The sequence below is a fragment of the Bison bison genome, unplaced genomic scaffold (genome assembly GCF_000754665.1).
Source record: "Bison bison bison isolate TAMUID 2011002044 unplaced genomic scaffold, Bison_UMD1.0 scf7180017864167, whole genome shotgun sequence".
Classification (NCBI taxonomy): Eukaryota; Metazoa; Chordata; class Mammalia; order Artiodactyla; family Bovidae; genus Bison; species Bison bison.
This window is the reverse complement of record NW_011494739.1, coordinates 2,364,038-2,388,757: the sequence shown is the minus strand read 5'-3', so window position 1 is coordinate 2,388,757 and position 24,720 is coordinate 2,364,038. Positions and strand designations below refer to the sequence as shown.

General features: G+C 48.6%; 1 protein-coding gene across 1 annotated transcript in view; it reads left to right on the top strand.

The window, feature by feature from the left end:
- The first annotated feature begins 112 nt into the window (after window positions 1–112).
- RSPO4 (R-spondin 4) overlaps window positions 113–24,720 on the top strand; it is a 34,408-nt gene continuing 9,800 nt past the window's right edge. Inside the window, exon 1 of the mRNA XM_010841896.1 lies at window positions 113–191. Coding sequence (XP_010840198.1) covers window positions 113–191 — 79 coding nt within the window. The remainder of the gene's footprint in view (window positions 192–24,720) is intronic.

Genomic DNA, 24,720 nt, shown 5'->3' with positions numbered 1-24,720 from the left:
CGGATGCGCCGGAATCAGCCCCCGCGCCCCGCCGCACCGCCGCCGCAGGGTAGCCACTGGGTCGTCGGTTCTCCCAGGGCGCCCGCACGCCCGCCTGGACCAGGCTGCCCAAATGCGGGCGCCACTCTGCCTCTTGCTGCTTGTCGCCCACGCCGTGGACATGCTCCCCCTGAACCGAAGGAAGAAGCAAGGTATGAGGGGCAGCCCGCAGGATGGCCGGGCAGTGCAGCAGGATAGTCGAGGGGTGGCCCTGGGGGCATCTGCCTGGTGCCCGGCTCCCCAAACTGTTAGCTCTTCCAGACTGCTGTCAACCCCACTCTACAGATGGGGAGACTGAGGCCCCAGGATACTGTGGGGCAAGCTGGACCAAGAAGGGTCTCTAGGGAGGGAAAGAGCTGTCAGGGCTGACTCCTTATGCCCACTCCCTGTAATAATAGTATTGCTGGGAGGAAGGAAAGTGACTTTTGCAGAGACAAGAAGCCTCAGGTGACACAGGCTAGGGGTGGAAGGGACTAGGGGACAGAGTTAGTGGCTCAGAAATCATCCCAAGCATCAGTATTGAGCCAGGAGGTGAGGTAAAGAGCCCTGAGCTGGGAGTCCCAATGCCCTGGTTTCAGTATAGACCCTGAATCTCTGCATGACTTTTCAGAAGGCAGTAGTTTTTGGTAGGTTCTCCCTGGGTGAGGGCCTGAGCTGCGTGAGCTCAGGGAGACTGGAGTTTGACAACATTTATTCTGGGATGACCTGGAAGACATCTACACCCTCCAAGAGCCTCAGTTTTTCTGTCTTGACCTAGGGCCACTAAGAGGATGAACCAAGGTTCAGATTATAAATGTACCAGGGGCACAAAGTCGGGTGCCCCTTGCACTCTCACCTTGGGACTCTATGCCATGTTCCCTCTCTGCGGGAGTCAGAATGTCCCAGGAGGTAAGTTTGAGGTTGTCCCTGCAGACCGAGGAGGGTAAGTGAGTCCCACACCTGAGCCGGCAGCCCTTTGACCTCCGTCCAGTTGGCAGTCTGAGAGTTGACGGCCAAATGCCAGCCTCTGTGCCCAGGGTTTTCCACGCACGGAGGGAGTCCCCACCGCATCCTCATGACATAGGGATCATCCTATTCATAGAGCCAGGTGCCAAGGCTCAGACAGGCTGAGTAACTTTGCCAAGTTGACCAGCAGGTGAGTAAGACCCTGTGTCTTCTTTCTTTCCAGCTCTGGTGTTAGGTTTGAGCAAGGCTGCATGGGAAAGAGAACAAGACTGTTCTCTGGGGGCTTCTAGTCCCTTTTAGTATAAAGCCCTGAATAGACAAAATCACTCCTGGAGTGAAACAGGGGGCTGAGAGTGGTTGTTGGAGAATGGAGGCGTGGGTTTGGGTGGGAGAGAGAGACTGAGGCCTGAAGGACTCCAGGTCCAGGCGTGACTAGACAGAGGGGTCCAGGGAAGGGAGAGGTGGGTGGGCTTCAGGTGAGCTGCGGGGAGTCTGCGACCTCATGGGGACACTGGTCTGTGAACGGCCCTTTTATGGTAAAGCTCATAGGCTCTGGAGTCAGCCTGCCTTCCTCAGTTACCAGCTGAGTGACCTTGGGGATGTCACTTTGCCTCTTTGAACCTCAGTTTACCCATCTGAGGGTCTATTAGAAGCTCTCTAAGATTTTCTTAGTTCTCAGAAAGACAAAAAAAAAATTAAAAGTGTAAAACACCTCTCTCCTCAGTAACTCCTCTTTAAAATAGGAATAATGATCTTCATATCCAACTCACAGGGCAGATGTGGGTAAGACTCAGTGAGTTAGCGTATCTGGTAAGTGAGTAGCCAAATGCAGTAGTCATTCTCCTTTCCTGCCCATCATGTCTTTGGTCACTCACAACAGCCCAGGGAGGGTGGGGGGATGCTTATTTTCTGCATGAGGAAACTGAGATTCAGAGAGAAAAACTGATTGTCCAAGGTGGCCCAGCAGGTTAGTAGCAAAGCAGGCTTGAATCCCAGCTGGTCTGACATGATGCTGAGAAGATGTCTCCTGAGCTCTGTTGGTCTTCCCTTCTCAGAGCCTCAATTTCCCCATCTGAAGAGGAGCTGGTTTAGAAGAGCTTTAAGCTGCTTCTAAGTTCTCAAACACATGCCACACAGAATCAAGAAGAAGAAAACGTCCGGTCCCTCTTCCATCCCCAGTTGCTCAGTGAGGAGGTCGGGCACGGCTGCACCTTACACGGCCACAGTTTGGTGAGGGGGCTACTGGCGCCCCTCCCCGTGGTTGTTGATCTGTTGCATCTGGAACACATGCGTGTCCGGGGCAGCATCTTCTGCGAGAGGCTTTGTGACTCTGTTTACCTGTCAGGTGCAATGGAGATAGCCTTGGATCTTAGTCCCACCCCACCCCCCACTCCTTTTGGGAGAGTGGATTCCCCCAACCTACCTCCTACCCACAGCCTTGGTTTCCCCATTGGCACTAGGGTGGAGGTAGGAGGTAGCAGAAAGCTTCCTGTAACCTATTCTGCAAGGTGGTCATAGGAGTCTTGGCCAAACAGCTTTGAGCATTGCTGGCTTCAGCAGATTTCTTGATGGCGGGACTTATCAGAGCATTCGTGGTGAAGAGGCGGAGGACAGAGAATAGGACCTTTCCCAAACCAGTTACAGATTACCGACCATTTTTCATAAGACAACTGCTTGGAAACTTCCACACAAGATCCCCGAGGGTCTTCCCAGCTTTGACATTCTGGTCTAACTTTGGCAAGAGAATGTGTCCTGAAGGCACATAGATATTAGCAATACCTCTTTTCTCCTTTCCTCTCCTTTCTTCTCCCCTCCTTCCCAGCCCCGCTTCCTTCTTTAATTCCTTCCTTTCTTCTTTCCTTCCTCTTTCTCTTTCCCTTGCTCATTCAATAAGCATTACAGGGCAGACCCTGCGCCAGGCTCTGTGTTGGAAAGTCTGGGAGTGTCAAGGTAAATGGACCTGGGGCCCTTGAGGAGTAGCTAGTGTGGAGGGATGTCCTTCCCTGGTCCTCTCCCACCTCCCTTCCAGCGTTTGACCTGCTCTGCAAGGTCAAGAGGAACGTTCTCTGGGCCCAGCAGCCGCCGAGGCTGAGCTGTCACCCTCAGGGCCTGGCTCCCACAGACCCGTGCTTCGTCAAGCTCCAACATCACTTTTTTTTGATGAAACCTAATTTTTCTGTTTCCAAGACAAGAAAGACGAAAAGAAAAGGCTTGAGAATGGTTCTCAGAGCTCAAGTGACTCTTACAAAACAACATGTTGATTAATTAAGTATAAACGAATCAGAACCAGATGGGGACGTTTCTCTTGAACATGCTGGGGTGTCCCGGCAATAGGAGAGTCGGGCAGGGTGAGGGGTCCTGGTCTGTAACCCTGCCTTGATATGGAGCTTCATTTAGGCAATGAGGAGAAGACAGGCTATCCCCCACTCTCCTCAGTGTCTATGGCCTGCCAGGGAGGGGCCTTGTGGATGCAGTTGTCCCCCACATTCACATGGTGCCTTTAGATCCTTCTGGACCTGGGGCAGCAAAGGGCAGAGGGAGGAGCTCTGGAATTCAGGGCCCTCTCTTGCCCTGCATGTGTGATTTGGGGCAGGCCACATACCTTCTCCAATTCACAGTTCCACATCTGTGAAATGGGAATGGTTGTGCGTACCTCTTTGGCGTTTGGGCCAATTCACCACAGTCACAGGGAAAGGGGTCTGAAGGCATACAGTGGGTGCTTCATAAGGACTCAACCACTTCCCCCTCCATTTTACAACAGAGCGGATGCTCCCTGGGCTGGGGGGAGGGAGTCTCATGTGGGTTGAATCTCACCTCTGCCCTTCTCCCCTCTCTGAGCCTCTAGAAATAGAGATTTCTTTACAAATAAAGAAAATTATCTGTACAGTGACTATGGCAGTGCCCACTCCAGAGGCCTGTTAGGTGGACTGAATATAATAATTCTCCAAACTGAGAACCCCTGTGTTTAAGTCCAGACAGGCAGCATTGTCCCCTGCCCAAAGACAGAGAAACTGAGACCTGGAAGGCAGGTGCCCAGGGCATTGGCCGTGATAGAGGAGGACCTGGGTTTCTAGTCTCCAGGTCAGGGCCATGGCTGGGCACAGAGCAAAGTATATCTCACCTCCCTCTCCTCTGGGTGGAGATAAGCCTACCCCTGCCCAGCCACCAAAGGAGACCCTTAGGGCGAGCACATGCCAGGAACTCTGCGTGTGGGTTGTGAAGTCTGACTGTGGTGCTGCCTGCATTACTCCTATTTCCTAGACAAGAGGTCCGAGGCTCCGAAAGAGACAGAGACCTGCCCAGGAACTCCCAACAGCTGAGTTGGAAGGTGGACCCAGAGTTTTGGAGGCTCTGAAGTCTGTGCATAGAAAAGGAAGTGAATCCCATCAGAAACTTGCCAAGGGCTACAAAGGAGGAGTTCAGTTCAGTCGCTCAGTCATGTCCGACTCTTTGCCACCCCATGGACTGCAGCACGCCAGGCTTCCCTGTCCATTACCAACTCCTAGAGTTTACTCAAACTCATGTCCATTGAGTCGGTGATGCCATCCAACCATCTCATCCCCTTCTCCTCCCGCCTTCAATCTTTCCCAGCATCAGGGTCTTTTCAAATGAGTCAGTTCTTTGTATCAGGCGGCCAAAGTATTGGAGTTTGGCATCTGAGGCCCTCCATGAATGGACGCTGGCCCTGTCTGCAGTCAGACCTCCACCCTCAATATAAGGAGGAGGGTTGGTAGTAAAACAGGCTCAAATCAGTCTGACATGATTCTGAGAAGATGTCTCCTGAGCTCTGTTGGTCTTCCCTTCTCAGAGCCTCACTTTGCACATCTGAAGAGGAGCTGGTTTAGGAGATCCTTAAGATGTTTCTCCGGAGAAGGCAGTGGCACCCCACTCCAGTACTCTTGCCTGGAAAATCCCACGGGCAGAGGAGCCTGGTGGGCTGCCATCTATGGGGTCGCATAGAGTCAGACATGACTGAAGCAACTTAGCAGCAGCAGCAGCAGCAGCAGCAGCAAGATGTTTCTCAGTTCTAAAAGACACACACACACAGAGAAAATAAAGAAAATGAAGACTTCCAATCCCTCCCCCATCCCCAGTTGCTCAGTGCGGAGGTCGAGCATGGCTGCACCTACCATGCCCACTGTTTGGTGAGGGGGCTACTGGCGTCCCTTCCCACAGTAGTTGATCTGTTGCATCTGGAACACGTGCATGTCCAGGGCAGTATCTTCAGAGAGAGACTTGTGGCAAGGAGGAGGCATCTGAGAGGAGCCCCATCAGAGGGCTAGGTCTTGGGAATTTGTCAGCCGGAAGCAGCAGTAGCATAGGAGCTGGGGACTCTCGCAGGCGGAGCGGAGGGTCTGGCCGGTGGGAACGGCCAAAGGGGCTGTGTGGCAGAGCGGGTGGAGGTCTGACTGCAGACAGTTCCAGCATCCTGTCATGGAGGGCCTCGGATGCCATTTGCCTGTCACCATCGTCACAAAGAAATGTTTACTGAGCCCCTCCTGGCGATCAGGCCCTAAATTAGGTGTTGGCGAGGACAGCAGAGTTGTGCTCCATTGTCCCTGCTCAGTCGCTCAGTCCAGTGCTCAGTCGCTCAGTCGTGTCTGGCTCTTTGCGACTCCATGGACTGTAGCCAGCCAGGCTCCTCTGTCCATGGGATTTTCCAGTCAAGAATACTCCAAAAGTCTACAAGCAATAAATGCTGGAGAGGATGTGGAGAAAAGGGAACCCTCTTACACTATTGGTGGGAATGCAAACTAGTACAGCCATTATGGAGAACAGTGTGGAGATTCCTTAAAAAACTGCAAATAGAACTGCCTTATGACCCAGTAATCCCACTGCTGGGCATACACACCGAGGAAACCAGAATTGAAAGAGACACGTGTACCCCAATGTTCATCACAGCAGTGTTTATAATAGCCAGGACATGGAAGCAACCTAGATGTCCATCAGCAGATGAATGGATAAGAAACCTGTGGTACGTATACACAATGGAGTATTACACAGCCATTAAAAAGAATACATTTGAATCAGTTCTAATGAGGTGGATGAAACTGGAACCTATTATACAGAGTGAAGTAAGCCAGAAAGAAAAACACCAATTCAGTATACTAACACATATATATGGAATTTAGAAAGATGGTAACGAATACCCTGTTCGCGAGACAGCAAAAGAGACACAGATGTATAGAACAGCCTTTTGGACTCTGTGGGAGAGGGCGAGGGTGGGATGGTTTGGGAGAATGGCATTGAAACATGTATAATATCATATAAGAAATGAATCGCCAGTCCAGGTTTGATGCAGGATACAGGATGCTTGGGGCTGGAGCACAGGGATGACCCAGAGGGATGGTACAGGGAGGGAAGTGGGAGAGGGGTTCAGGATGGGGAACACATGTACAGCCGTGGTGGATTCATGTTGATGTATGGCAAAACCAATACAATATTGTAATTAGCCTCAAATTAAAATAAATAAATTTAAATTAAAAAAAAAAGAATACTCCAGTAGTCAAGAACTACTAGAGCAGTTTCCTACTCCAGTCCCTGCTGTCAGAGAGCTCAGCATCTCCTAGAGGTGTCAGAAATGAATCCATCATGAAAAAAAATGGCACAGACAGGATCCTGCTGCTTCTCAGTATAGCTCAGAGAGGCTGGTCGTTGGTGGTCCTCATCTCAGCTGAGGAATCTGAGACTCAGAGGTGGGACATTGCTCAGCCGAGGTGTCAAAGGATAAGGGGATCCTCTTCAGTTTGTTCGCCTGCCTCCTCTCATCCATCTATTAGTCCGCTGTCTCTTCATCCATCTTTCCATCCTTCCATTTAGTGAAAAAAACTGAAGCTTACGTTGATTCAGAGCTTTTCAAACTGAGGTTTGGAATCATTCAGCAGATCTGGGAAATAAATTTAGTAAATGCAACTAGCATTTAGAATGCTGAAATGGAGTAGAATAGAATAAAACAGAGCAGTATAGAGTAGAATGAAATAGGGTGAAGTCAGCAAACTTTGTTGCAAAGGACCAGATAGGTAATATTTTAGGCTTTGTAGGACATACTCTTCCTGTTGTTGTTTTTTTTTTAAACAAACCTTTAAAAATATTAAACCATTCTTAGCTCACAGCCATACGTAAAGAAGCCATTCAGTTCAGTTCAGTTCAGTCGCTCAGTCGTGTCCGACTCTTTACAACCCCATGAATCGCAGCACGCCAGGCCTCCCTGTCCATCACCAACCCCCGGACTTCACCCAAACTCATGCCCATCGAGTCGGTAATGCCATCCAGCCATCTCACCCTCTGTTGTCCCCTTCTCCTCCTGCCCCCAATCCCTCCCAGCATCAGAGTCTTTTCCAATGAGTCAACTCTTCACATGAGGTGGCCAAAGTACTGGAGTTTCAGCTTCAGCATTAGTCCTTCCAAACAATGCCCAGGACTAATCTCCTTTAGAATGGACTGGTTGGATCTCCTTGCAGTCCAAGGGACTCTCAAGAGTCTTCTCCAACACCACAGTTCAAAAGCATCAATTCTTTGGCACTCAGCTTTCTTCGCAATCCAACTTTCACATCAATACGTGACCACTGGAAAAACCATAGCGTTGACTAGACGGATCTTTGTTGGCAAAGTAATGTCTCTGCTTTTGAATATGCTATCTAGGTTGGTCATAACTTTCCTTCCAGGGAGTAAGCGTCTTTTAATTTCATGGCTGCAATCACCATCTGCAGTGATTTTGGAGCCCCAAAAAATGAAGTCTGACACTGTTTCCACTAAGTTAGCCCATGGGCCATAGTTTGCCAACCCCCTTCATGGAAAATACCAGAATGCGTTGCAGATGTTAAGATGAGTTATCACTTTGAGAAGTGGGTTTTGCTCACATACATATGTGAGTGTGTGGGTGCATGTGTGTACCCGTGTGTAGATGTGTGCACATTGATGTGGGTGTGTGTGAGTGTGGATGAGGGGTGTGTGTACTCTGTGTACTGTGTGTGTACTGACATAAAAATGTAATTTTTACTATTGTCCAAAAAGTGTGGAGGCCACTGTATCAGCTGGCCCAGTGCAGTCCTCCCGACAGTTCTGAGAGGAGGGTTCCAGGGGATCCTGGGATTGCAGATGGGGAGTTGAAGGCCCCGTGGGTCACACAACCATAGGCATGTGAACCCCAAAAGTCTGGCTCTGGAGCTCCAAACAGGAGGCTAAATTGCCTTTAAAGTAGCAATTGCCCTCGACATATTTGTCCTTACGCTTGTTTCTAACGGCACTGAATCTGATGGTCATGTCCTTCCCAAGATGTTTTCTTTTCTCAAGGTGGACTTTAGCCCCAGGAAATGGAATGATCCATCAGGGTCTAAATGTCCTCCTGCATCAGACATCCCCAAGGAGCTGCTGAGTGCTGGACACTGTATGTTCCTTTCACATCGACCCTCCCCCAGCCCTGCCGGGTGGATATGGTTACCCTTCTTCCTTTACAGAAGAAGCAGGCTGTCTCAGAGAGGGAAACCGACTTATCCAAAGTCACATAGCCAATGTTCCTGATTCCAGAACCATGGGAGCAGGTCCCGCCTACTAAAGAGTGCTCCAGAAGGTCCATCTAATGCTGCCAGTACCCACCCGCTCATTCATATAGGCCTTCACAGTTTGCAAAACAGTTCAACTTCCATTTTCTCTCTGGAGTTCTGGAGACAGGTTATCGAATGATGGAATGCTAGGGCTGAAAAGGCCAGTTGAGGCCTTGGAGACCCATGTTTGTGTTAAAAAAAAAAAAAAGGTCCAGGCGAGGAAGTGCCTCAGCCAAGATCACCCAGCCGGGGTGGAGGTGAGGATGCAGGACAGGGGGCAGGGCCGCGAGGGTGGCCTTGGATAGGCAGAAGAAGGCAGCTTGCTCCAGAGCCTGCAGTCTGGTTTAGAGCTTCTCAGAGCCTCAGTTGCTCGTGTCACTTGGGAATGCTCCGTCTGCTTTGTCTTTCTCCCAGGCCCAGAAGAAATGTTAGATGAGAGGGTGCAACAGAGAGGGCTTGCACAGCTCTGCAGAGGTTTCTTAGTAACCAGAGGCCAGCCCAGGTCCAGGAGCTTGTAAGGGCCTCCAGGGTTACCTGAGTGCCACACGGGGTCTGTGGCCTGGGTGTGTGGTTCCATGAGAGGCACCTGGCGGAGGCCCGGGACCCACACAGAACAGCCATGCCCTTGAAGCAAGTCCTTCTGTCAGAGCTCAGACTGTGGACACTGTTAGGACGTAGAAAAGCCCCAGGTTCTGTGGATACCCAGGGACACACACGTCGTTTATGTGTCAAAGGGGTTCTCATGGGGACACACACCTCAATTACCCAGAAGGAACAGGTTAAGTGTGCTTACTCAGTCGCTTCAATCATGTCTGACTCTTTGCAATCCCATGGACTGTAGCCCACCAGGCTCCTCTGTCCGTGGGATTCTCCAGGCAAGAATACTGAAGTGGGTTGCCATGCCCTCCTCCAGGGGATCTTCCTAACCCAGGGATGGAACCCATGTCTCTTATGTCTCCTGTATTATAGGTGGATTCTTACCGCTGCCCCTCATGTATATATCCACACACATATATGTTCCTAACATTTATTTGTTCCAAACATTTATTTGTTTCTTTAAAGGTACTTAATTTTCACTGCAACAAAGGTTTAGAAAGTCTCTTTTTGATTTTGTTTTATGGTTATTTCCTCTATGCCAACTGTTACCTGTTTTATTTACCAATGTCAGGCACTATGCATATAAACTGACTAAATTCTCCTAAGAAACCTGTGATGTGGGTACTATTATCGTCCCCATTTTACATATGAGAAAACTGAGGCACAGAGGGGTTGAGTGACTTTCCCTAGGTCACACAGCCAAATTCAAATCCTTCCTAGTCCCAGAGCCCAGACTCCAATTACCAAGCTCAGTTGCCTCCCAGCCTTATTTAGTCCTTGCAGCAACCTGGAAAAGGATGTTATTATCCACATTTCACAGACGAGGAGACTGAATTAAGAGAGAAAGGAGCATGAGTTAAAGAATGTGAAACTGCCATTTTTATAGGCTGAAAAAAGCCAAATATTAGTGATTTCATATGTTCCAGTCTACTAGCTTGGCAAGTAAGTTTGGCAAAGCCAGGATTTAAACCCAGATGATTGATTCCAAAGGTTGGGTCCATAGCCACCCTTCCTGGCCTTCTCCCAGTACATCCAGATAATAGCCCACGAGGTAGTTGGATCCTGTAGTTCTACAGAGGCCTTCCAAGCATAGAGAGGGCTATCAACTTACCAGGGTCACACAGCCAGGATGGGGAGAGGTTGGAATGTGCCCCCCACCCCAGGTCTCCCTGGCCAGAGCCTCCTTGTCTCAGCTCTGTGCAGCCATCAGCACCACCCAGGACACACACACACCTTCGGCGCCCCCCGGGGATTCCTCCAGGGTCCCACAGTGCATGGTCTGGTTCCCGCTGCACGGGGGAAGCTCCCTCATCTTGGGCACTGCTGCCTCAGGCCAGGCCGCCACCGCCCGCCCTGGGATGATTTCTTATAATGTCACGTGATTCACAGGGCCCCTGATCTGTGGCCCTTGATGGGGGCCTCTCTGGGTTTGTGTGGGTGGGGGGGTTCTGTTTCACTAGCTCAGAAGAAAGGCATGCACAAGCCTGGGGGACACAGACCACGTAGGGAAACCACTCCCTTTCGCCAGAAGCCTCCACTTTCCCTGCAGACTGACTGCAGTGCCCACATCCGCAGGGTGGGGACACCCAGAAAGGAATGTCACAACTGCTCTTCTGCAGCCTGCTCTGCTGTTGGCAGGCAGGCACGGCTGTCTCCAGCATGTCCCAGATGAGCGGTGGGAGGTCGACTGACTGGCACGAAGGCCACGGGCTCTGCTGCTCACCAGCTGGGTGATGTTGGGCAGGTCACCTCTGGTGGCTAACTTGCAAGATGGGGCACAAAAGGCACCCACGGCACATGGTGAGTGCTCAGTTGGTGAGAAGAGTGTCTAGTGCCGGGCAGGGAGTGCGGGATTTGGGCTCAGACAGGCCTGGGCTCAGCTCCCAGCTCTGCTACTGCCATGTTCGTGTGAAGATATTTCATTACTGAATCTCAGTGTTGTCTGTCAGTACCATGGTGACAATAGTAGCATCTACATCATAGGATTGTCTTGAAGATCAAAATTGTGCATGTAACCCACCTGGGAGACAGTAGGTGCTAATAAATGGTGACACCAGTCATGCGTCATAGGAAAGCTTGCTCTACTGTCCAGGACGTTCCAGCCTAACATCAGACAAGCCCCTGCCTGGGTTTGAAAGTCCTTGGCAGACCTAACTCTTCAAAAGAAAGTTATTTGGGGAAGCCCAGATTCAGAGGCTAGAGAGGCCCTAAGTGCTATGTGTCTACAGCACAGTGACTCACCCTCTCTGAGCCTCTGTTCACTCCTCTATGAAGGGGGACCTCAGAGAACAGCAGTGAAGATAGAAGTGTGTGTGTGTGTTGCTCGCACATTATAAACATATAAATGATGTGATGAGGCCTGACATCCTGCCCTCTGCCCACAGCAGCTGGAAAAACGCAGTCAGATGCTGCCTTTCAGACATACTTTTCCTTCCTCCTCCCCTCTTGCCTGCTTCTGGCAGACATGTGAGCCCAAGAGACTTAATTCATAGCACATTATCAGCTTCAGTCGAGCTGATAATGCTTATTTTGTATTATCGTATTTTTTCCTTATTTTTTAAATGATTGCGCTTAGTCACTCAAGTTGTGTCCAACTCTTTGTGCCTCCATGAACATTAGCCCACCAGGCTCCTCTGTCCATGGGATTCTCCAGGCAAGAATACTGGAGTGGGTTGCCATTTCCTTCTAACTCTTAACATTTACTTCACTTATTTTAAAATTTTCATTTTACTTAAACATCTTATTTTTATTAATTTTAATGTATTTAGTTTATTGAAGTATAGTTGATTTACAATGTGGTGTTAGTTTCGGGTATACAGCAAAGTGATTCAGCTATATATATATATGTATTTTTTTTTTCAGATTCTTTTCCCTTATAGGCCATTACAAAGTACTGAGTATAGGTCCCTGTGCTATCCACTAGATCTTTGTTGGTTGTCTGTTTTATATATAGTGCCTTAGCACTTTATAATTTACTGTCTTTGTTCTGGCCATGATCTTGTGGGTAAAAAGCTAATAAACTGTGTTATTTGCATGATATCTAATTTGCTTATCATATCTCCTTAGATTAGTGAATTTAGGCATTTATAAATAAATACTTTATATGAACTCCTTTTAAGTGTCTTTTGTGGATTTGTTCAGCTTGTCTAAAAATGATTTTATTAGGGTTGTATCAAATGTTAATCTTTTTCCCAAGAAATGTCAAACTCAGATGAACAAACATGATAAGAATTTCATATGGTGAACATTTTTGCAGAATCTGATGCATTCTAAATGGTTGTTACTATCAAATGAAATTGCCCTCAAATTTTCTTGCAAGGGGTTAATGCAATTTATTTAAATTTACAAATTTATTTTTATTTTATTATTACATTTTATTTGTCTAAGCATTTTGTTTTTCTCATATTTTAAAATGCCTTTTTAGTTTAAATTTTTATTAGTTTAAATTATGTTTTATTTTAAATCTTTTAATTTTACTTTTTGGGTTGTTAATTTCTTTTAAGATAATGTTATTGTGTTTTTATTTGCCCACTTTTTTATTGGGTTTCCTGAATTTTCTTCATCAGTTTATAGGTATGTGTGTGCTCAGTTGGTCAGTCGTGTCTGACTCTGTGACCCCATGGACTGTACTCCACCAGGCTCATCTGTCCATGGAATTTTCCAGGCAAGAATACTGGAGTGAGTTGCCATTTCTTACTCCAGGGAATCTGCCTGACCTAGGGATCGAACCCATGTCTTCTGCATCTCCTGCATGGGCAAAACAAATTCTTTACCAGTGCGCCATCTGGGAAGCCATCAGTTTATAAGACTTCCTTGTATTACCTACATATTAATCTCCTGTTGGTTTTCACATGGAAGATATCTTTCTATAATCTGTTATCCCAACTGCTAACTTTGTATATACTTCGGAGAGTAGACATTGTTACTTATAATACTGTTCAAGAAAAGGTTTGAAGGTTTTTTTGGTAGGAGTGGAGTTTTTCTATCTTATGGTCTGGGCTGTTTGATCTTACAAAATTTCCTTGTAAAAAGGTCTCATGAGAAGGATGTGAGTTCCCAATTCTCTGTCTTTTGAGCAGATCACCCTTCCTGTGAGCGATTCTTCCTTGACAAGTGTTTTCAGTCCTGATGCAGCGGCCCTAGGGCCTTCCCTGAGGATACTCCTGGAACTCTCAAATGCAGGTGACTCTTCTCTGTCCACCTTCATTCCTGGTTGTTCCTGGGTCACTGCATTTCAGCCGCACACGTCTATTAAACCCTTGCTGTCAGCCAGACTCTGTCCTTGAGGGCCCCAGACTGATGAAGGTGGCAGGCCCAACAGAGTGAATAGGAGAAGTATCAGCTGGATACACCAGTCCCGGGTCATGGGGAATTGGCTGGATATTTTCCCCACAAGTGGAGCGTTCCACCAATGGCTGACATTCTGCCAGGGCTGCTTTCTCTGAATGGTTTCAATTCTTGGACCATCTTATTCTCTTGCATCAATAATCCTCCCTCCAGCCCCCTCCCTGATAAAGGAAAAAGAAAGAAATTGGCACTCAGGACATTTGTGAGTAATGCAGACTTGAAGATTGACGGTCTGGGGATGCTGCTAAGGGCTCCATCTGCAGTGCAGGTGGTTTCAGGCGTAAGACCACTGAGTCATTCCTGCAACCTCCTCTCTCCTCCTCCTGTCTGACCCTGCACCACACAGCTCCGGGCCCCTCCCTGTGGGCCTTGGGCTCTGGGACGTGTGACTTTCAGGGGCACTTTTCTACCTTTGGAGAGCCACCAGGCGTGAGGCAGCAGGAAGGGGCCGACAGGCCATCAGGGAGGTACAGCTCCCAGCAGTTAGGAGCTAGGGCTGTGGTTTGTATCCCACTTGACTCTTTGCTGTGAGTACTTGGGTCAACTGCTTTACCTTTCTAAGCCTCAGTTTTCAGTCTGTGAAAGTGGGTAAATATAGCCCAGCTTTGCAAGGCTGTGATGGGTTTGCAGTGATTTAACAGAAGGACCTGATGGCACAGGGTCCTGCATGCTGTAGATATTCAGCAGGCATGGGCCTGGCTCTGCCCCTCTGCAGACCTGGTCCTTCAGAGGGTCTATAGGAGCTCGTAGAGATCAGCATCTCTGCCTGTAGCTGTTTGTCTTGGTTCTAGCTGTTAATCCTGCCTTTAAATGGATAAGAAGGATTACAATCCCCATTTTGCAGATGAGAAAACTGAGACCGGCTAACAGTGGGTGTGGAATTTCCCAGCCCTGCAAGCCTAGGTCCCTCCAACTGACTGGGTTTTGGTGTGGTGGAGACAGTACCCCAGGACCATGAGAGGTTTCCTAGGCAAAGCCTCTGTCACCTTCTTCCGTTCAGCTCCTCTCTGCTGGCATCATACCAGTTTTGAGCACCTACTATGTGCCAGGTGATTTGTGTGCATTAATTACCCATAACCTCAGGAGATAGGACCCATTTTACAGAAGAGGAAAGTAGGATCCAGATAGGCGAGGCCACGTGCCCATGTTTCCACAGCCCCCATCCATCTAGGTTGGAAGCCGAGCTGGGGCTCTGAAGCCAGAGCTCTTATTCACCGTGCCAGGAACTGCTGAGCTGAACCCAGGGCAGCAACGAGGATAAAGCTGACTCCCATTTGGTGAGTCCTTGGCATATGAACCGGGCGTGCTGCTAGGTGCTCTGTAGGTTATTACTGCCCTTCATCCTCCAGACAACCCTTTGATAGCATCATTTTCATTTTGCAGCTGAGATGTGAGGCTCAGAGAAGTGAGAGGGACCCCCCAGGGTCAAGGTTGCAGAGCTGGGATTCAAACTCAGATGTATATGACCTGGACTCCTGCCTGCCCCACGCTGCCTCCCCTCATCTCCTACTTCCTGAGCTGGGCAGTTGGTCTGGGGGCCAGGGCAGGCAGATGCCTGTTCTGTTTTTCTCACCTTCGAGAATGACCCAGAGAGCCATCCAGATGGGGCCTCAGGTTTCAGCCCAGCTTGGAGGTGGCAGGAATGCAGCAGGTGTAGGGAGCAACTGAACAGCAAGATGTGAGTGAGGCTTTGTCCCAGTGGCCTGTGAACATCAAGAGGCCACCACAGGTCATGGAAGCACGACCAGAGCCAATGATGTGAAGGAGCAGGAGGGATTCAGGCACCTCTGGAGGAGGCTGCAGACTAGATACCATCATGGGATTCTCAGATCAGGTCTCTTTAGAGCTGAGAACGGGGAGCTGACAGCAGCTCACAGCAGCTACCTGCTGCACCATGAACTAGACTGCTTACCTTTTAATTCTCATAATTACCGTTGAGCAAGACTTGTCCATCTGCTGCTCACAGCCAATAGCCTGGTCCAGAGCCCTCCAGATGACCACAGGCCTCCAACTTGGGCTCCCAGCTCCCACTGCTACCCCTTCCCATCCATTCTGCCCAGCCCCAAAGGGACCTCTTGAGATGCAGACTCTTGTTGGCCTGCACCCTGCAGGGTCTTCCCGTCTTGCTTCCAGGAAAGCCCAGAACTAGCCTTTTCTGAGCCCAGCACCTCGCTCTGGGCTGACCTACCTTTTTGACCAGTCTCTGTGTTCTGGCCTCACTGCCCTCTTCCATGCTGAGCCCCTGGACCTTTGTACCTGCTGGTTCCTCTGCCAGGAATACGTTCCTTGTATGTCTCAGTGAGTCCTGTCTTGTGGCCGGACCCTCCTCTCTTCTGCTCACTCTTTCCTTTCATTCACTTCCTGTCACTGTCTCAGATGACCTCTCTCTCTCTCCTTTAGGATGCAGACTCCATGAGGAGAAGGGCTGTTTTGTCCTCTGATGGATCCCCAATGTCTACAACACTTCTTGGCTCATAGTAGGTCCTTGATACATATTTGTGGAAGGAACAGGATTTCTAGTGAGTGGATGATTGCCTTTAGCTTACAGTGAGCAAACTGAGGTCCAGTAACAGGCCCAAGGAATGAAGTATGGAACTGGGATCTAAAGGCAGGTTTCTTGGCTTCCCTAGTGGCCCAGATGGTAAAGAATCTACCTGCACTGTGGGAGCCCTGGGTTTGATCCCTGGGTCAGGAAGATTCCCTGGGGAAGGAAATGGGTACCCACTCCAGTATTCTTGCCTGGAGAATTCCATGGACTGAAGAGCCTTGGCGGACTACAATCCATGGGGTCGCAAAGAGTCTGACATGACTTGAGCGACTGACACTTTCACTTTTCCTTTCCCATAAAATAAGAAGTGATAACAGCACCTGCCTTCTTGCTTCTTAAAATGAGGTCTGGAAGCCAGCACCATCAGCATCCCTGGGGAGTTTTGTCAAAAAGCAGACTCTCAGGCCTCACCCCAGACCTTTAGCATCAACATCTACACTTGAACCCAAGACCCCTGGGCACTTTGTATGCTCAATAGTTTAGGAAGCCCTGGCTGACCTCACAGAGTGGTTATTTTAAAATCACATGAGTTCATACACATATGACACCAGGTGAACCACCGTAAAGTGTTAAACCAACAGTACACATCGAGGAGTGGAAGTGCCTCTGTTTTCAATAAGCAGCCCCAGGTGATTCTTTTTTTTTTTTTTTAATTTTCAATAAGCATAATAAATATCTTCAAAGAGATAGGCTATTTGGTAGTAACTGACGAAATAACCACTTCCCGGGTAGCTCATTAATAAAGAATCCACCTGCAATGCAGGAGACATAAGAGGTGCGGGTTCAATCCCTGGGTCAGGAAGATCCCCTGAAGAAAGAAATGGCAACCCACTCCAGCATTCCTGCCTGGAGAACTCCATGGACAGAGGAACCTTGTGGGCTATAGTCCATGGGGGGCGGGGGGGTCACAAAGAGTCGGACACGACTGAGCGACTGAGCACGCATGCAGTAAAATAAGCAGTTATCTTTAAAAGACTAATTGGAGATACAGGGTCTAAGAGGAAAATGCATACAGCCCCAGGGGATTCTGATGTGGATTTGATTCTAAGGCTCACCACTGGCTGGGAAACAGCAGATGTGTGTGTGAGCCCTGGCTCCACTACCAGCCTCCATCTCCCCACCTCCCCAGCCGGTGGAAACTAATGTCTAAGAAGGATTCAAGCAGGAGCTGGGGCAGGGTACTTACCCACTCTTCCAAGTCCAGGTGGTAGCAAGAGAATTACTCAGAGAGGCTGGAGGGGACCTGAAGGACAGGGAAACGGTCATTTGGCCCCCTGATTGAACACATAGGTACTGATCTGCTCCATGTCATGGAGATAAGGGGAGATGAGCACGGGATGAAGGGAGATTGAATGAGATGCAGAAGGGCAGGATCAGTCTTGGGACAACCTATACTGCCACTGTCTGGCTAATTTCCTGTCTCTATCAAGGTCAAATGAACATTGAAGGAGACTAGCCTTAGCACAGCACAGGAAACCTAGCAAGGCCTTAGCAAGGGGGCCTGTTACTCTATGTGGAGGATTAAGGGAGGCATTGGGATACACTGGCGGTGGGAAGGCAGTGTGGCCTTGAGGTGAGGCCTTTAGGTTCTGCAGTCACACTGCCTGTGTCGGACTATCCAGTCAGATACCTCTTCGTAAGTCACTTACCTCTTAGTAAGTGACCTTGAGCAAGCAGCAGCATTGCCCTGGACCTCAGTTTCCTCTTTTCTGAAGTGGATACGATCATTGTACCTAATGAACCATGCAGCGTCTCTACATGGAGGGGGTAGCGGCCATAAAAAGGACAAGGCAGTGATGTGCAGCATTCGCCAGGATACTTTAAGTGAGCAAAGCAAGGCGCTGAAGAGTCGTGCAGAGCGCTGTGGTTTTTCCTTGCCCTCTTGGAGCTCACCTTTCAGTGGTGGGAAAGAGATAACAAAAACTCACACCAACCCCTCACATATCAGATGGAGATAAGTGCCAAAGAAGAACAAAGCAGGGTGAGACAGGGATCTGCAATGGGTGTGACTTCAGGCAGGTGGTCAGGGACGTCTCATGGGGAAGAACATTCCAGTAGAGACCCCAAGGGGGTGAGCCCTGTGGATGAATGTAGGGAGGGCATTCCAGGCAGAGGGAATGGCAAGCGAGTGCAAAGGCCCTGAGTTGGGAGTGGTCTTGGCATGTTTGAGGGACAGCAAGGATGAGGCTAGCATGGCTGGAGCAGGGCAAGTGGCGATTGGGAGGGAATGTAATTGGCGTTGGTGTAGACTGATTTCTGATAGATTGTCTATGGGGTATCCCAAGGAGAAGAGGCAGGTTGACTCCAAGATGTTTGACCACAAGTGGAGTGGCCATTGACACATATGGACAGGAGGGGCAGTTTGGGGTGGGCAGAGGGAGGAAAGTATTAAAAGTTTCCATTTTGGATGTGTGCCTATTATACTATATTCTGAGGGTTCTACCCGTTAAACCCCTGGTGTCGTGTATTGACACTGTAGCAAGGATTTGCTCTCTGCTTCTTGCCCAAGCTCCCTCCCTGCCACCAACTTATATACAGTGAGTCCCCTACATACAAACAAGTTCTGTTCTCAAGTGCATTCTTAAGTCCAATTTGTTTGTAAGTCCAACAAAGTTAGCCGAGGTACCCAACTAACAATTCGCTATATAGTACTGTACTATAACAGTTTTATTATCCTTTTCACACATAATACATAAAAACAAACACACACACACACAAAAACCCATTTTTAATCTTCCAGTACAGTTCCTTGAAAAGCACAGTAGTACAGTACTACATCTGGCACACAGGGGCTGGCATCAGGTGAAGAGGCAAGAAAATTACTGACTAGAAGAGGGAGGGGAGCTGGGATGGTGGAGCTGAAGGGTCATCAGCCATAGGAGGTAGGGGCAAGCTACAGTTTCACTCACGCCTGACGCTGATGGCACAGGTTCTGGTTCATTGCTGGATTCAATCCTCTTGCCCCTCTTGAAAAACTGATCCAGTGACATCTGGATAGTAGCTTTTTCTCTCATCATAGATGACATGGTAGCACTGAATTGCATTCTGAACGGCTGCTGCAAACTTCACGGACCTTTCTGCATTCAGGTCCTGTTTCTCAAAAACGAACAATCTTCTCAAATAAAGAACATCCCCTTGCCATCTCCTGCATTGTGGGCCTCTTCAGCTCTTCAGTTACTTATTCTTCCCCCTGTCTCTCTTCATCCTTTCTCTGGACACACTGGCATCTTTGAAAGTTCACAGCCTGAAGATTCGTATGTAGGGGATTTCCTGTACTGTCATAAACTCACCGTTCTTAGGAAACCTTTCTTCTGACACAAACCAGTCCTGTCCCACATCTGCCTCTCCAGAAAACCATCCCTGATGAACTACAGTCTGAACCCAGCTCCTGGCTGCCTGGGTCCTTCATTTAGCTCTGAGTTCTGCTGGGCAGACATCATCAGCTTTCTTGGCAATATATGAACCAAGTTCCTCCAACTAGACTGCAGCTTCCCTGAAAACAGCTTTTGAGAACTTTAATTAAGCCATCATTTATTCATTCATTTAAGAAATATCAGGCACCTGCAGCCTGGTGGGCTACAGTCTATGAGGTCGCTAAGAGTCGGACACAACTGAACGACTTCACTTTCACGCATTGGAGAAGGAAATGGCAACCCACTCCAGTATTCTTGCCTGGAGAATCCCAGGGACAAAGGAGCCTGTTGGGTTGCTGTCTATGGGGTCGCACAGAATTGGACACGACTGATGCAACTTAGCAGCAGCAGCAGCAGTGTGCAAGACTGTGGAAATTTGAAGGAGAATGAGCCAAGCTGAACTCCCAGCTCTCAAGGGAGCCCCTTGGGGTGCTTTCCATGCACCTCCCATCAATCAAGTGCTAAAACAGTGCTCATTTGTCTGCCATGAGTTGTGCTAAGTACTCGGCATGGATGAGCTCACAAGTGCTGGGAGATGGTTGCTACTATTGTCCGCATTTTGCAAAAGAGGCGACTGGGGTTCAGAATAGTGAAGCCACTTGCCTAAGATCACACAGCCAGAAAATGGGCGTTTGTCATGCTGGAAGCTGAGACAGTGTCCCCACACCCGCCCGCCCTGGTCTCTCCAATCAGGAGTCATCGCTAGGGCCCATGCCTTGCTGGGGATGGTGAAATCTGCTCCCAAGGCAGGAATGTGCCCGGGGGTCCTCTGAGCCAGCCTCCAGTGGCAAAGACTGCCTCCCATATGTGATGATCTGAGCAGGCAGATGGGAGCCCAGATGTTGTTTATTTCCTCTGGTCATTGGTGACATGCATCTTCCGCTGCCAGGCGGGGATAGGAGAATGCGCCGTCCAGCACTCTGTGTGGGGGTCTCCCCCCCACATACATGGTTCTGGATCCTTCTCAAGGGCCTGGCCCTCCTCAGGTTGCCCTGCCTTGGGATAGGTGATGGTGGTCTTTTTTTCTTCTTCTCCATCATCCTCTCCCCCAGCGAGTCCTTCAGGACAGCTGTGTTAAATCCTGTAGTCCACCACAACACACACTGTTTCATGCAACACACACTTCCCTGGGCACACCCCAAATGTGAAGAAACTCTACCTTAAAAATGTTAACATCAAGTTAAAAGTTCTGCGCTGATTGCCAAAGCAAGTCTGAGATCACAAACACCAATGGAGGCATGGCCGGTGGTGATAGCAATGTTACTGAGACCCTCGTTAACTGTTATGCCTGCTCAGGTCCTCAGGGTTCTCTCAGGTTGGTCAGTGTGAACCCTATTTTACAGGTGGGAAAATTGAAGCACAGGGCAGCTAAGGCACTAGTTCAAGGGGACGTGAACAAGAATAAGGGGCAGAGCTGCTTGAACGCAAGCAGTGTGGCTCTTAACCCTGCTCCACTTTAAAGTTGGAACCTGTTAGCAGTGTAGATTCTGAAGCCCTACCCAGACTTACTGAATCAGCAACTGAGGGGAAGGCTCAGCAATCAGTGATTTAACCAGGCCTCCAGGTGAATCTGATGCATGCCCAAGTTTGGGAACCCCTACTCTGCATTGCCTTCTAATGTGAATGAATGAAGCAGCTGTAAGATACATGGATGATAATAATGGCGGTTGACCTTTGCCCTCAGTGTCAGGGATAATAACGGAGTGGTGGGGACCTTGGCAAACCGGAGAACATAGGCCCTGTCTGTGGAATTCCAGCCAAGCATTGCCCTGCGGGAATGCAGGCCTGGTGTGTGGGCAAGTATTCATAACTTTTCCAGCTTCTTATGTGAAATCTGATTTTTTAACTGTTAGTGAATTAGTTTTTTGGTGTTTTTTAAGTGTATAGCTGAAGTTCTTAGCTTGGGTATTGAGGATTTGTCAATTTCAGGCTCACTGTGGGCTGCCAAGAGATGGGCCTGCCTGAGAGACCAGGTAATTTTCAGGATCCTAGATGTCACCCTGTGCCTCTGACCCCCTCAGGGAAAGGTGGGCAGGAGGCATGATAATGCAGAGATGACTCTGAATCCACTCAGATCCCTAAATGAAAAAAATATAGTGATCACTTGCAAACACCGAACCATTGACTCCCATCAAAACAAGGGGTTTGTGGTCATTCTCAGGACGTGGGTGACCCTGAGATTGGGAACCCTCTTTTCAAAGAACACAGGTCATTCCGTGATCCCAACAGAAAGAATAAACTGCCCTCCACCTGAGACCAAAGCTGCCTCCTCTGTCTCTGCCCTGAGCCCTTCACCATCCCAAGGGTAAACCGCTCTATGCTAAGACTTTTCCATGCATTATACCGTCTGCTTTCATCACATCTGCAAGTTAAGTCCCACCCCCTTTCACAGCTAGAATGACTGGGGCCCAGAGAGTTGAAGTACTTTTCCCGTGATCACTGCCACATTTCGTAACCATTGAGTCCCTAGCACTGGACCTCACAGAGAGTAGAGGCTCACTAGCTATCTGTTGAATGAATGGTTGGATGGATGGATGGATTACTGAACCTTGGTCTAATGCACATGCTCAGAGTTGTTATAAGCCTGCATCCCTTAGTAAACTACCAACCCCGATGTGATAAAAAGCACACTGTCATTCTCCTTAAGATGGACATCCAAGTCTCAACTTATCCCCTGGCTGCTTGAGGAAAGACAAAGTGACTCCAATGTCATTCCAAGCCCCTCTGGATGCTGGAGCAACACAAGATCATCCTTTCGGGGCCATTGGTACTTTGACTGCGGGAGGATGGCCTTGATGAAGGGAAATACTTACTAAGAGAAATCACATGGGGTGTCATCCCCTGTGATGCCCCAAGAAAACTCAGGGAGGTTGCAATCAGAGCTCAAATACTGATACTTCAATGAGAAATGTGCCTCAGAGGGGAGAGAGGGCAGCGATGAAGGCCAGCATCCCGTTGAGGTACAGAAGGAGCCAGGGGTTTTCAAAGCATGTGCCCTAGAACCCCAGGGCCCCTTAGTATGCCGTGTGGTCAGGCTGAGCGGGCAGAGCTTCAGGCCCTCAGCCTTGCTAAAGCCGAGCTGCTCTACCATGACCCGTTGGGCTCCACTTACCTGGTGACCTATAGCATTCTGATTGTAATTTGACATGAGGAGAGCTACCTCACGTTAACTAGTGACTTTCTTTGGGACTATGGAGTGAGCCAAGACTTCAGGGACTAGAAATTGGACTTAAAAGATGCTCAGAAACTCTGACCATCTGGGCCCCATGAAGTTTCCCCCCACCCCCACCTCTCTGCATCTAATTTATTTCTGTGTGTGTGTGTGTGTGTGTGTGTGTGTGCTTCTGTGTAGTCAGGAGTCTTTGTCTGCAAGAGACAGAAAACCATACTCAAAATGGTTTTAGAAGAGAAGAAACTTTATGGACCCTCCCAGGAGTAGATCAGATGCACAGGCAATCTCTTGCGTGGCCTCCATTCTTGGGACCCTCTCCCCTCATGCGTTGTCCACCAACTCTGGTCTACATCTTCTCAAATCAAATAGAGTGTAAACACACACACACACACACACAATCCTAAGACTAGCTTCCGTCGAAACACGTGCCTGTGTCTGGACCAATCACTGCAGTCAAGGGGACCGGATGCTGATTGCTCAAGCCCATGTTAGCTGCATTTGGACAGAGGTGGTACCACATGAACCTCAAAGTCAGAGATGGGCCTTTGCTAGACAAGAGTGTTAGTGCCCACCAAAGCTTCTCACACTTGTACACTGGAACAGGCCACCCTGCCCTCCTGCAAATGTCCTTAGGTCAAGAGGCCATCCTAAACCATGGTGTGTCCACCCACAGTCAAAATTCTCTAGAGAGATGGTCTAATGGTCCCAGCCTGGATGACTTGTCAGGCCTTGGTACACAGCCTGTCCACCACTGGCTAGGGAACAGGCTCAAGCTGTACAAGCATAGCTGCCAGGTCTGGTTCTCAGGGAAAGAAGAGTGTGAGCAAGAAAAGACACACACAAAATGCCAATTATGTCTATCTTGGTCTTGTTTAAATGTACATTCCCGGGCCTAGAGGCTTTACAAGCCTCCCTGGAGATTCTTATGCATAGTCAAGTTGAGGAGCCATCAAGTCTGGATCTTTCTAAAGCAACATTGTACAAACTGTAGTTGTCATCACTTATTATTCATAAAATTAGCACTCAAGTCTCTACATGTGTAACCGTGGGAAAATGGGAGGAACAGCATTGCCCTTTCTAATGAGTTATAGTCAACTACCGCACAACTGCACTCATCTCACACGCTAGTAAAGTCATGCTCAAAATTCTCCAAGCCAGGCTTCAGCAGTACATGAACCATGAGCTTCCAGATGTTCAAGCTGGTTTTAGAAAAGGCAGAGGAACCAGATTTGCCAACATCCACTGGATCATGGAAAAAGCAAGAGAGTTCCAGAATAACATCTATTTCTGCTTTATTGACTATGCCAAAGCCTTTGACTGTGGGATCACATGAAACTGTGGAAAATTCTGAAAGAGATGGGAATACCAGACCACCTGATCTGCCTCTTGAGAAACCTATATACAGGTCAGGAAGCAACAGTTAGAACTGGACATGGAACAACAGACTGGTTCCAAATCGGGAAATGAGTACGTCAAGGCTGTATATTGTCACCCTGCTTATTTAACTTATATGCAGAGTACATCATGAGAAATGCTGGACTGGAAGAAGCACAAGCTGGAATCAAGACTGCCAGGAGAAATATCAATAACCTCAGATATGCAGATGACACCACCCTTATGGCAGAAAGTGAAGAGGAACTAAAAAGCCTCTTGATGAAAGTGAAAGTGGAGAGTGAAAAAGTTGGCTTAAAGCTCAACATTCAGAAAACGAAGATTATGGCATCTGGTCCCATCACTTCATGGGAAATAAGATGGGGAAACAGTGTCAGACTATTTTTTTGGGCTCCAAAATCACTGCAGATGGTGATTGCAGCCATGAAATTAAAAGACACTTACTCCCTGGAAGGAAAGTTATGACCAACCTAGATAACATATTGAAAAGCAGAGACATTACTTTGCCAACAAAGGTCCGTCTAGTCAAGGCTATGATTTTTCCAGTGGTCATGTATGGATGTGAGAGTTGGACTGTGAAGAAAGCTGAGTGCCAAAGAATTGATGCTTTTGAACTGTGGTGTTGGAGAAGACTCTTGAGAGTCCCTTGGACTGCAAGGAGATCCAACCAGTCCATTCTAAAGGAGATCAGTCCTGGGCGTTGTTTGGAAGGACTGATGCTGA